Source organism: Thalia democratica, chromosome 1 (assembly GCF_965202585.1).
Source record: "Thalia democratica chromosome 1, ktThaDemo2.hap1.1, whole genome shotgun sequence".
Classification (NCBI taxonomy): domain Eukaryota; kingdom Metazoa; phylum Chordata; class Thaliacea; order Salpida; family Salpidae; genus Thalia; species Thalia democratica.
In genome coordinates this window covers 39,857,237-39,870,809 of record NC_139165.1, presented here as the reverse complement: position 1 = coordinate 39,870,809, position 13,573 = coordinate 39,857,237, and the positions used below count along the sequence as shown (strand labels likewise).

General features: G+C 29.0%; 1 protein-coding gene across 1 annotated transcript; it reads right to left on the bottom strand.

Moving 5' to 3' along the window:
* Positions 1-386: 386 nt before the first annotated feature.
* On the bottom strand, positions 387-10,659 carry LOC145835900 (cell division cycle protein 20 homolog). Its single transcript, XM_082943657.1, has 12 exons — positions 10,522-10,659; positions 9,843-9,940; positions 9,303-9,419; positions 8,555-8,712; positions 7,142-7,244; positions 5,822-6,015; positions 5,167-5,261; positions 4,679-4,760; positions 2,928-3,062; positions 2,192-2,317; positions 1,446-1,577; positions 387-548 (listed from the first exon to the last, which is right to left on the bottom strand). The coding sequence occupies exons 1-12, from the start codon at positions 10,626-10,628 to the stop codon at positions 387-389; spliced, it is 1,509 nt and encodes a 502-aa protein (XP_082799783.1). The 5' UTR covers positions 10,629-10,659.
* Between the last annotated feature and the right edge of the window lie 2,914 nt (positions 10,660-13,573).

The window sequence follows — 13,573 nt, the reverse complement described above, 5'->3', positions numbered from 1 at the left end:
TATAAGAAAACTTTATAAGAAAATATAAAAAACGGCTTAATTTGTTTTCAGTAATTGACTTTAAGTTTTAGTATCTTATCAAGAGCATTTATCGACGATTAGTTCAACTTTGAAAATTCTCAAGTGAAAAATATATAGTAAATCATTTTAAATTATAGGATTTAACTGGTATTTAATCCAGTTGTACTCATTTACAAAACAATCGATTTCTATAATTAATATAAGTAGTATACATTTAAAAAGACAGCTGCTTAATACCACAGCGTTCAGCCAACAAATGCGCTCTTAGACAAGTAAATAGAAAAGCGGATAGAAATTCGACCTTTACATGTGTGAGCAACAGACCAGCGTCGTTTGATGATTATTTCAGTTTCACTCGCGGGAAATCACCTCAGCTGGGGCTGGCCGAACAGCTTCCTGTTGCCGATGTAGGTTTCCTTCTTCAGCTTCTTGTCGTCGCACTGGAAGCACTTCCACATCCTCAGCGTCTCGTCGGCGCCCGCCGAGCAAACCGTCTGACCGTCGGGGCTCATCGCCAGCGCCAACACCTGAGAAGAGGAGGTTTTGTGGTTATGCAGGAATTTAAAGCAAACTTTTAATACATTTTAGCAATGGCTGTTTATGCAGAGGTGAAGAGGTTTTATGATTTTAAACAAACTTTTTGATCTGAACTTAAAACAATTATTTAGCATTGAGTTTTTCCTTAAAGAAATGAAATACTTAAAAAATAATTTAATGAATTTACAATAACTCGCTAATAGACATAGTACAAAATACAAGTTGCTTTTTTTGAAGAATAAAAATAAAAAAGTATTAGAGGCAAAAACTAGATGCGAACGAGGTTAAAAATATAATAGATGATACACTTGAAAATCCGCACGTAGCAAAAATCAGTAACGCTAGCTTGAGCAAGTTTAGATTGGAATAATTTCTGATTTTGTAATTAGTAAAACATGCAGGATTTACATATGAACAGTGAAAGGAAACTATTGGATTTGAAAAACATACTTTAAAAGTTTTTAGAACTGAAATGCGGTACTATTTTTTTTATTTGATCAAAATACTTGCGCATAATTCTCATTTTTTCTATGAAAAGCTCTTACATGAGTGTTCAAGGCATGAATTAAATTCAATTGAAGTAGGTTAAACAACATATCAAATTCTATAATCCTCCGTTTAAGCAGAAAATTATCTATGGTTTTTCTGATAACATTTCATCTCTAAATTTTATCATTTTTTTTAGTATACTACTATTCGAGCTGAGAATAATAACACTATTATAATTAATATTAATTCAAGTATAACGAAACAAAATGTTGTAACTCTACTGTAAAGCAGTAATAATGTTTACATTACAAACTTTGATACTCAAGCTAAACTTAAGTGATACATTAGTACTAATGTATCACTTAGTTTTTAATTTCAAAAATATTATTCCATCTCACCCTGCCAGTGTGGCCCTCCAAGTCCTTCACCCACGCCATGCCCGGGTACGACCATATCGACAGCTGGTACCTGTGGTAACCGTGCCCCGACATCAGCTCCTCGTAGTGCGACGACCATTTCAGCGAGCACACCTTGAACAGAAGTTAATATAATACAAATATAATAATAATAATATAATAATAATAAATACAATAAATGTATTAATATAATACATCTTTAATAAAAAAAAAGTTAAAAAGTTAAATTCAGTTTTGTGAAAACTAAGAACAAATGCTCATGAATGAGCTTACAACTTGACAAACAAGAAAGTACTGACTGCACAACTTAATATTAAAATTGTGCATTAAATTTTTTAAATATAATCAACAGACTGCCACTATAGAAAAAAACTTAATTAAAGAAGAAATTAAGAGAAATTATTTTAGATTCAAAACAATGTTTTAAGCTAAGTTTGACGACCATTAAGCGTGCACACCTTTATTAGATTTGGTTAGATAGCTTGTATACAGTAATCGTCATGCTACCAGTGTTTAAAAAGTAGCATAAGGAAACTAAAATAAATCGACTTTGTATTTCAACTAATTGTTCAAGTATTACAAAACTAATTTCAACAACAATTGGTTTTGGCAGTGAAAAAAAAAAACTTATAAGCAGCCAACCCGTTACCATATGAAATGAAAGTTAACTTCAAACTACGTAATAATAAAACCAGTTCATTTAAACCATGTATGCAGTTCATTCAAACCTGGGACTTGGTGTCGATTTGATGGTTGCAGCAGCCGAGCTGCGTGTTCCACAGCCTAATGTGCCTGTCCGAAGAACCTCCTCCCGTCGCGAGAACTCCCCTCTTTCTCGGGTGCCACGCCAGCGCCTGCAATGAGAGGTTAGTTGGTGTAAGATCGTGAAAAAAACAAGATCGTTTAGTATACATTCAACTTATCCTCGAAACAACTTTAAGGTAATTTACTGCCAACCATTGATGAGAAGAAAATTATTAAGTTGTATTTAGTGTAGTAGGATAAAACTTTAAACTTAGAGATGCCACGCAAGTGCCTGTAATAAGGTTAATGCTTATTTTTTATGTGAGGAAATGAGCATATAGTAAATCTTATGCTGAGACGCTAGCGCCTGTTATTAAATTTGTTAGTGAATATAAGTAGACATGCTTCTTTTGTTTTACCAATGGATTCAAATTTTGTTAAGTTTTATTACAGTGAAATATTTTAGTGTCAAAACAACAAAATTACAGTTAGGGCAAAGAGATTCTAATATTGCTAACAAATTTAATTTGTTTACAAGATAATGTCAAGTTGCATCGTATAATATCATTTTTTAAATCAGATAAAGTTCTGCAGATCTTTATTCAAATTAGCCTATTTTTATAGTAAGACTGTATGTCAAAATTGAAAAGCATTTCACAGAAGAAAAACAACCATTTAAAACATTAGAGCTTCAGCATTTTGAAACACAAAATGAAAAACCTTAACGGCGGACTGATGCTCGGTGAAGGTGTGAACGGGGTTTTCCATCCCCTTGTTCCATATTTGCACCAGGTTGTCGTTGCCCCCCGACGCCAGCTGGTCCCCGTCGTGCGACCACTCTATTCCGCACACTGCCTGTTGAATGAATTAAGGGGTTTGATTATGAATTTGTTGAATAGGATTTAATTAATTAGTAAACAGGTTATGTTTTATCTTTTTGTAAAATTCTATTTACTGCATTCTATACTATTCTATTCCGCACAATGTCTATTGAATGTGAGTTAGATTAATTACTGAAGTAATTATTGAATACTTTAATGCTTTTTTATCTTATTGATTTTAAAGTATTCATACTGCTTGTTTAAAGAGAGGGTTTGATAATATTTAAATATTCTAAAAGATCAGTACAAACATAAGTGTATTGTTTTTCTTTTTATACTTTTAAAACTTAGTAATTTAAAGATCTTTAGTTAAGTAAGGTTTTTTTTGGAAATAGTTTAAAACTCAAAACTATAAAAAAATTGCCTGTTTTTTTTATTAGTTGAGTTTAAACTGATTTTAACTAAACTTTTAATCTAACAGATAATATTCTAAATTAATTATTTAAAGTAGGGGTGGGCAACGTACGGCCCGCGGACCGGATCCGGCCCCCAACCGTTTTTTAAACATTGATAGGATACGGCCGGCAAATGAAAATGACCGGCCCGCAAGCAAAGTGACAGGTCCGCGAAGTGTCGAAATAACAAAGTTTTTATAAAATTTTGCATCATATTTTTACAAATCAAAACTGTAAGAATTTGACTTTAAAAACATGATAAAAAATGACTTTGTAAATTAATGTGTATTAATGAATATACCATTTTGTACTAATGTTTTGTGTTGTTCTAACTTAGTTAAAATATCGTTAACGTTGGTCCCCGTCGTGCGACCACTCTATTCCGCACACTGCCTGTTAGGATGAAGGGATTTGATTGTTAACCATGAATTTGTTAAGTAGGTTATAATTAGTAAACGGGTAATGTTTTATCTTTTTGTTAAATTATAATTTACTGCATTATATTATTTTATTCCACAGACTGTATATTGATTGTGAGTTAGATTATCTATTAGAATTAATTTTGAAAAACTTTAATGCTTATTTGAAGAGAGGGCTTAATAATTGTTTAAATTTCTTAAACAAACAGTAAAAACAGCAATACAGCCATTTTCTTTTAATAATTTAAAACTTGGTTAAAATTTAGTTAAGTTAGATTTTCTAATAGGAAATAGTTTAAAATTCAGAAATTGTAAAGAATTGCCTGTAATTGAGAGTGTTTTTTTACTAGTTGAGTTTGTATTGATGTAAAAAAAATTCAATCTAACAGATGATTGATTATATTCTACAAGAATTATTTTAAGGATAAGATTTTATATTTCTATATAACATTTTTCTCGCCATAGTTTAAATTTAAGTAACACGTAAAGTCATCGAGTTTAATTAATAAATATTTTCAAAAGAAATAATTGAAAACTCAATGACTCGATCTATTCAATGCTCACTGGTAAATATCCTGTTTAATTAGTTACAACAAACTTTGCTTTTATTCTTTATCAGCTTTATTTTGCACAAATAAGACACTTATTCTGATTAAAAATACAAAACTGCGACACTTTAAACTTAAAATTGACCTTGCTGCCTTAGTATTTTTAAACAACTTAAAAACACCTTTTTAGTTTTTTTTTATACTTTATATATATATTTATTTATTTACCTCTTCATGACCAGTGAATGTGGATGTAAGATGCTCGGCAATTCTAACGTCGTGATTGTTAATTTTCTTGTCTGTCGAGCCGCTGTAAGTAAAACATAGTATTAAATTTACACGTGTTTATGTACAATTTAAATAATGTGAAAATGTACATAAACACCTGTAATAGAAGGTTTTACACAATGCTAAAACTCAAAGATGGCTTACTTAACGTTAAGTTAATGTGTTTTTTTATATATTCAAGTACATACCATCAAATAGATAAATATGTCTAAGATGTATTTCTACAATTTTATTGGTCATTAAAATAAATTTACAAATTTTCCTTGTTCATAGGCCCGTAATATAATCCTCAACAAACCCTTACTAAAAGTTAACATTTTAAATAACAAAATCACCTTGATTACAAAATTACAAAAATCAAGTTACAAATTCATAGACACGTAAATTTTATTGCCAATAAAATCACAAGTTACCCTTAATAAAATTACCTCGACAAAATGTGCTTGTTCCAGCTCAGTGTGTTCACCCTTTCAGTGTGACCTCTCATTTTTCTTAACCTCTTTTGTCTTTCAACGTCCCAGAGCTATTTCAATAATTATTAATATTTGATTTTTCTTATTTTTTGGAGAAAACATCTTTTTATATAGCCTTAAATTTATTTTGATTATTGTTCAAATATTTTTAAATTGCAAAAATGTAGTTTTTCTATAAATATTAGTTGAAAATAATTATAGTATTTTATATATATTATAATTATATATAACAATATATAATTAAGTTAAACAAAACACTTAAAATGTTCATTATTTTTCTGTTAAAACCAACTACGTTATGAATACATTAACTTCAAGGTCTTAAAAACTATTCAAATAAAACAGGTAGTTGTTAAAAATTTCTAACTATCTTTATACGACAAGAAAGAAATGAAAAAGGTATAAACATAAGTCCTAACTGAGCAAAACATATTTACATTTTTTAAAAGATACAAGTTTAAGATTACACATAAGATGAAAGAAATGACATTATTTGAAAAACAAATCTTAAACTGCACCATGTTACAGAAACTTTTATTATCAAAATTTAAAACTACACAAAAACATATATTTTATAACTTTAATTATTATCTGAAAACCAATCACAAACCTGCACCATGCTGCAAGAATCCCCCACGGCGAGAAAGTTGCCGTCGGCGGACCACTTCAATGAGCAGATCTGGTCGGCGTCGTCCATGGCGACCAGCTTGACGATGTCGCCGCTGGAGGCGTCCCACAGGTACACGCACGAACCCAGCCCCACCGCTATCTTGTTGTCGCGCGACCAGTCCATCAGCTCCAAGTCTGAAAATTGGAATACCGGAATGTTTAACAACACGTTGGAAATAGAACACAGGAATACTTACACTTGATTGTTTGAAGTCTGAAAATTGGAACATCATACCGGAATGTTTAACAACATGTTGGAATAATAAATAAAACTTTGGCAATGGAACACAGGAATACTTGCACTTGAGCTTGATTGTTTTAGTAAATGGGTTTTTGGCACTGAAAGTGTGGTTAGTAAGCGGTATAACACAATCAATAACGTATGCAAATTTTCACTACATGAAAGAGGGGCCTTGCAACTTCCAATGTAAGACTCTTATATCTCGTATATGAATGCTGTAGGGTTTTAGGAAATATATTAAGGAATCATAATTTAAGTGGAGGGGACAAACAACATGAAGTAGATTAACGGGATGAAATATAAACTTTTTATCAAACACAATTTCGCATGGCCAACCCTAGATTTAAATCCACAAGGATTAATTCAGTAGTTTTACAAGCACGATTGGATTCTTCAACTTGAATTTCGTACCTTAATTCTGAACCCCGAAACTGATTATTACCTAACCACAAACTTTTACTAACACCTAACTTAACTTTCAATTGTAAAACTTGCAATAATAGATTGAAACCTATTAACACATACTTAGAAGAAAAAAGGAGATGTCTTCTGCGTGAAAATGTCAATTAAAAACAGTGGCCTTGAATTCTTCATTAATTTTTTAGCTTATAACTACATCAGAGAGGTTTTTTTTTAATGATTCATGAAAAATTCTTGTTTTTTCCAAATCAGTAACTATCAAAATATGCATTGTTTTAATTGTAGAAGCTTTATGTTTCTTTAGTTTGCAATCATATGTACCAAGATTTCAAACGTAAAATTACATCAGCTGTTTTTCTCAAAACACTCTAATTTATTTACGAAAAATTTAACAAAAATAGTTATAAATTAAAAAAATTCAGTAGTTTTTTAGAATTATTAGAGTAGTATACAGAAATATACTATAATAGAATTATAGTAGAATTATACAGAAAGTTTATAGTCTTGCTAGCATAGTTCAGATAGAAAATTAGATGAGGTAGCTGAGTAAATATAGAAAGGTTCAGATTGTTGAAAAAAACAAGTTAAAAATTAACTAACAGAAATCATCGACGATGTCGGGGGCGTCGAGTACTTTCTCGGGCGCGCTCGGAATGTGACGCTTCGTCGTGTTCGCGCCTTTCTTCGTTGAGCTGTACAGCACCTGCGTGAATTGTATAATTAATAGATTAAGTATATTTTTTTAGTTTTAGTAAACCTTTTAAAGTTTTATCGTGTCTTAGTCTTTTGCTTATAACAACAGATAACTGTTAATAGATGTTAATTGTGTTTGTATTTTCTCAAGTGTAAAATGAAATATGACAACACACTCTATGAAATAAAGTTGACTAAACCAATTTTCTAATGAAAGCTACTACTATATGAATATTTGCCATTAAATTAAAAACTTTTAGAACTAAATACAGGGTTGCCATTCGCTTTTTCAAAATTTTTTCCAGGTGTTCCCAATTTCTTCCAGGTTTTCAAAGTATGCATTTTTGGGTCTATTTTTAGTATAAAGTTAATTAAGTTTAATGTAAAAAACTGTGTTAAATATGTTTTTACTAAAAAAGTTTTTGATGATGACAAATTACTTTATTTATATGAAAGATTTTTTGAGTCAAACTAAAATTTTACTACTGAACATTTGAAAACTGTTATAACTCCAGATTTTTTTCAAAATTTCTCAAAATCCAGGTTTTTCAAGGTTTCCAGATAAAGTGGCAACCCTGTAAATAAAAATTTAGACACAAAATTATCTGACATATCATACTTATTACAATTTGAACCTTTCTAAATTTACTCAACTACCTTATCTAACTTCTTTATCTGAACTAAGCTAGCAAAACTATAAGCTTTCTACTATAATTCTAATACTTCTAAAAACTAATTCTATATAAACTAAATTGTAAACAAACTAAAACCTGATTAAAAGAACGATCACTCATTGAAGAGTTAAAGCTCCAGTGCTAAATATAAAAATATAAGTTTAAGCTTTGAATGGTAAGACTGCACTAAATAAAATATATTATCAAAGTATTAAAACAAAAGTTATATATAGCAAATGTAAATTCTCATTCACAGTAAGCTTACTTTCCTGGCAGAGTTGTTACTATTATGTACAAAAGCGGATGTTTAATCTCACTTTAGGTTTTTTTAATTTCCGAATAGCAGTTAGTTTACTCTATTGTTATAAACTGTAACTTGAAAGCACATTTATTAAAATATGATTAAAACCATCTTTTGTGTAGTTTAAATGAAAAACATAGATAACAATGAAGCTTATGATTAATGAGTAGATTAAAATACATCTCCTTTAATTTCATTAAAGATAAAAATTATCAATGTAAATAACTTTTAGTAAAACACAATTTCTTAGATCAATTTCAATTATAAAAAGCATCGCTTCTCGCATCTAAAAGTCAAAGGTGAAACTTTTTAACTCATAACAACTATGCAAGTACAAGTTCATACCTTGGACCCGTTGTCGTAACCCTTGACGACGTCGGGCTTGCTGGAGAAGCTGAGTATCCTGCCGCCTTCCTTGATGCCCATCACGCTGTTGTAGTGCTCCTTGAACTTCTGCTTGTACTCCTCCTCCGCCATTGTCGTCGCCGGGTTCAGCTGCATATCTGTGATTGTTAAGTTTTGATGCTAAGAATACAATGACAATACAGAATTCGGTAAAGTACATTAAAAAAAATCCATTGATTAAATTGTTGCTGATATACTTCAACTGCATGACTGCGATTGTTTTGATGCTGGAATTGCAAGAACAATGTAGAACTTGATAACTTGAAATTATTTCCAACGATTAAGTTGTTGCTGATAGAAAAAAATCTTACATAACAAGTTCATTGGAGTATGACAACAAAACTATGGAAAAGTGCCTTTAAACTTTAATTTATTGAGCATTTTTTAAATATTGTGATATGTAAAAATTTGTTTTTAAAACTTTAAAATGAAATTGCAATAAAGATTAGGAAAATTTGTTTGTATGGCCATTATCAAATTTACAAATGTGTCATAGTAGAATCAAAGACTTAATATAAATCTAATGATTACTTTTATAATTAATCTGATATTTTTGCTACTAATATAAATTTTAAAGATAGTTATCCACTATAGCTTATTTTAGAGAGGAAAATATTAATCAACAATACTATTTTATGCAAATTCATTTTTTAATATTTCAAGCGATCATTTATGACTTGAGACTAACCCTTGTTTAAGTTCATGTTGTAAAAGGCATCGCTGAGGTTTGAAGTGCTCCTGCAAGGTATGAATCTGTCACCTGTTTCCTTTCTGTTGAACATGACTTTCTGCGCGTGTGGGATGTCTGTGGTTTTATAAGGTTTTTTTAACATTAAATTATCATAACTTATGCTTGACTTTTATTTTGGTAAGAATAAGTAAAATAACAAAATGATTTAATTGGACTACAAAATGTTAACTAAGAAAAGTTTTTTTTTAATATTCAGTTTTTTTTTTATAATAATATACCAAGTCTATAATCAAAGTTTATCAGACCATTTTCAATTACGTCCAATTATACTTAAAAATATTTACAAACTAAGTTTAAAAAATAACATTGGTTACATTTTTGTTATCACAAACTTATACAATAAATATAGTCTCCATAACTGTATCATAAAGCTATTTTTAAGCATTTGTGTTCAATCAGCTACCCAATGTTAAAAGAATATATATTTAGTTAAACGAACGCTACAAAGATAAAACTGTTTAAAAAAAATAGACTTACTTGGTTTTCCAAGACTCTTCTTGTAGCTGTCGTTCATGCTTGATCGGTTTTGTGAGTTGTTGAAGCTTCTCTCACCTAGCACGCTTCTGTTCAGACTCCTGTGAAGAAAAAAAATATTAGTGTTCAAAATAACGCTGACTTTGATTTTGGAATGTTTAACCAACTTATCCAATCATATTTAGCACAACACATACAAAATGCATCAGTCTGGTTTGTTTGATGTGGACTATTTTTGGCTTGACAACCATACAAGTTTTAGATATACATTACATATTATTAAAACGTTTTTGAAAATATAAAAATAATAAATAAAATGGTTAGAACTTTACAAAAGTATAAGGCTTTAATATATTATAGTTATTATTATTATATAGTATCATGGTTATTATGTAGTATTATAAAATAACTTATGAACAAAATATTTAAAAAACTTCTAACAACTTAAATATACTTTTACTGAACTGTGTTTGAAATTTATGAAATCAATATTTTATTTGGCTATAATAATATTAACATTTTGCATTAAATTAAAAAAGTGTGCTATAAAATATTTTTATAGCTTTAAATTTAACAAAGTGACAGGAAAAATATAATGTTAAGTTTAAATAGAATCATATGCTTATCATTTTATTAAGTATTATATTTCAAGTTTTAAACGTTAAATATACTAAATTTCTACCTGTTGATTGAGCTGTTTGCACCACCCTGCTTTCTTGACCACCTTGCCGTCGGCCCTTCCACCGAGCCTTGCTTCATTTGATTTGTAATGTCGCTTGCAGGCTTCATTTTCTTACATTAAAATTTGCACTTAAAAAACTGAAAAAGAGAGAACTTATTGCACTTGTCATGATTATAAGAACTCATTTTTATATTTCTTTATTTGCATTAAATTCAAAACTTGTAACTTATTTTTGTGTAACATAAATTATAAGAACTGATGAAGTATAAGTTATGATAGCTATTTTTAGAAATTAAGCAATACATTTCTAAACTTTTTCTTTTTTAAATTACACCTACTATTTCTGCCTTTGACTATGTATATACCAGGGTTACCACTCTTTGGGTCAAAAAATCTTCCTTAGTGACTAGAAACTTCCCTGGGTAACCTTAAACTTCCCTGAGTTTTTTTTTAAATCCTTTAAAATTTTATTATTTATTAAAAAATTATAATGTTAATTCTAAGAATATTGAAGAACTAGCCGCAAGGCTTAAAAACTTCTTAATAAGCACTTAAAATTAAATAAAATTGACTATTTTTAAGGAAATTTTGTAACTGGATTAACTTAATCTCATTCTAGATCTAGAAAAAAAATTTCCCTGTGATATTTTTAAAAATCTTAAAATTTCACTGAATTTTTTAGAAAAAATCAAAACCGTCATGAGTTTCCCTGAGTTTAAAAAAAAAAGATCAAAATTCCCTTAGATTTTCTATAACTTGAAAATTCCCTGAGTTTCTTGAGTGTGTGGCAATGTGATATACATTTTTTTAAGGCATAGGGGCCCCACATCAATTTTTACAATTTAATCTTATTTTGTAGAGTCAATTATCAGCTATCAGACACTTTTTACCGCTTAACAAAATTCAAAGTAACTCTCAATATATGAGCAATCAAAGTAGGTGACCTAAATAGGTTCCTTATAAAAGGCACTAACTAAAATGACAAAAATAGACTATTTCACTAAAAAACTATATTATCCTTCATTTTTATTCTTCTTTAAAAGTTCACACTAAGTCCACAACTAATATCTATATTGATTGAATGCAGGATTATTTTAACTATGAAAAAAAAATGATCAAAAAAACTTTTTATAGAATATTAAACTTGAGAGAGATATTATTAGACATGATAATTTTTGTAAAAAAAACTACCAATATAAATCATTAACTACAACTCAGCAACTTCAATTATTTTGAAAAATTGTCATTTTATTTGAAATGTATTTACTCTTTTCTACTTTCTAAGCTAGAGAAGTTAGTTTTTTTTTTTGAAACATTCCTAATATAGCTTAAATTTAAGTTATAATAACTGAAATTATAACTGAGTTTACTTAAGTTTTAGGCTGAATTTGATTTTTAAAATTTCAAAAAGTACCATATTTAAAGACAAAATTGCCATATTTTGAGTAATTATGACATCTAAATACAATAAAAACAATTAAAATGTCTTTAAATTTTCAAGTATAAGCTTTTACTTGAAATACAAATTATAAGTCTACAACATGTATAGGTGACCAAGTTATTGTTCAGATCATTAATAAAAAATAGTAGATTTTTGTGGGTCAAAATCAGTTTTTTAGTAGAAGTAGGGAGTACAACACATTGATTTTTGCTCGCTTCAAATGAGGATAAGTGCTCTCTGTGTTCTTTACATACGCTGATGCATTATTGTATGTAGGACTTCTTCCCCAAATATACAGAAAAAACATTTTGTGGTAGGGCAATGTTATGCAACATTAATTATTCAAGGTTCACCAGACACATGGTATATTGCTACTTGTGAAGGTAAAATAATGATTAGACTTTCAAGATGGACCACCTCATGAGATTTCAAGATGAAATAAACTCCAAGTGGAAACACTCACCTAAACATGATTTGCTGAACTTGCATTCAGAATCTATTCTTGATTGTAAAATTGATGGGGAATGGAATGTTTCTAATGAAAGATATATTAATTTTTTACTGAAAAATCACATCTAAATAGTATTATTAGTGAAACAGATGTCTTTTAGGGATACTTAAATAATAGTTTTTTGTATCTTCATGGGTATTATGTTTATTTAATTATTTCAAACAGATATTTTATTATATTGTAGCAATCATGTGACAGTTATTTAGTCTCTTTTTTTTGAAATCATTAATTTACGTTTGCCATACAACATGGTCTTGCACAGAATAAATTATAACTTTTTTAATATTTTGCTATTTTGTTGTAATGCAAATTGAATAAAGAGGTTTTTGTTAACATTATTAGCTAAACAAATTATGACATTAAAAAATATACATACCACATCACCTAAATTTTAATGGTAAGTAAGTATACCTATAAAGTTTCTATATATATATGAAAATTTTTAATTAGCTTTAAACAACCAGCTATGCTAGTTAATTTCAAAAAGCACTATTTTAGACACAAAACTTGCATATTTTGTGTGATTATGATGTCATAATTCACCAAAATCAGTTTTAATGTTCTTAAATGTATGTTTTTAAGTTTAAGTTATCATTTAAGATATAAATTATAAGTATAGGACAGTATTAGTGACTATCTTATTGTTAATAGCTGGCAAAAAAAGCAATTATACTTGTTTAAACACAGTTTATAACACTTGCAAACTTGAAAGTTTGTTTTTTATAGAAAGCTCTCACATTAAGGCCATGGGAGTTATTCTTGTTTTATAAAAGTTGATCTTAGATATCTGAAAATTATCAACACAGAACAGAACTCAAAGTAATTTTTGAGGTTTTAATATAAGAGCAGTTTTTAGAAATTGTCAAAGTAAATGACTATAATAGGTTTTACATAAGGCAAAAACAAAAAATGCAAAAAACAAATTCATACAAAACTACATTCTTCTTTATCTTAAAGCTTTTATAGTTTTACTACTACTTAAAACATTCACATCAAGGGCATGGGGGGTCCACCTTGATTTTTACAAGTTGATCTTATTTTATAGTTTTATCTGAGAAATCAGACAATTTGAACCACTTGAAAAAATTTAAAGTAATTTT

Bases quoted from the DNA above. Each gene is read 5' to 3' on its own strand.
- LOC145835900 (XM_082943657.1), bottom strand. From the start codon at position 10,628: ATGAAGCCTGCAAGCGACATTACAAATCAAATGAAGCAAGGCTCGGTG. The intron at 7,245-8,554 runs GTATGAACTTGT...CAATTCACGCAG, and splicing joins GTTACGACAACGGGTCCAAG to GTGCTGTACAGCTCAACGAA. The intron at 4,761-5,166 runs GTAATTTTATTA...TTTTACTTACAG, and splicing joins AACAAGCACATTTTGTCGAG to CGGCTCGACAGACAAGAAAA.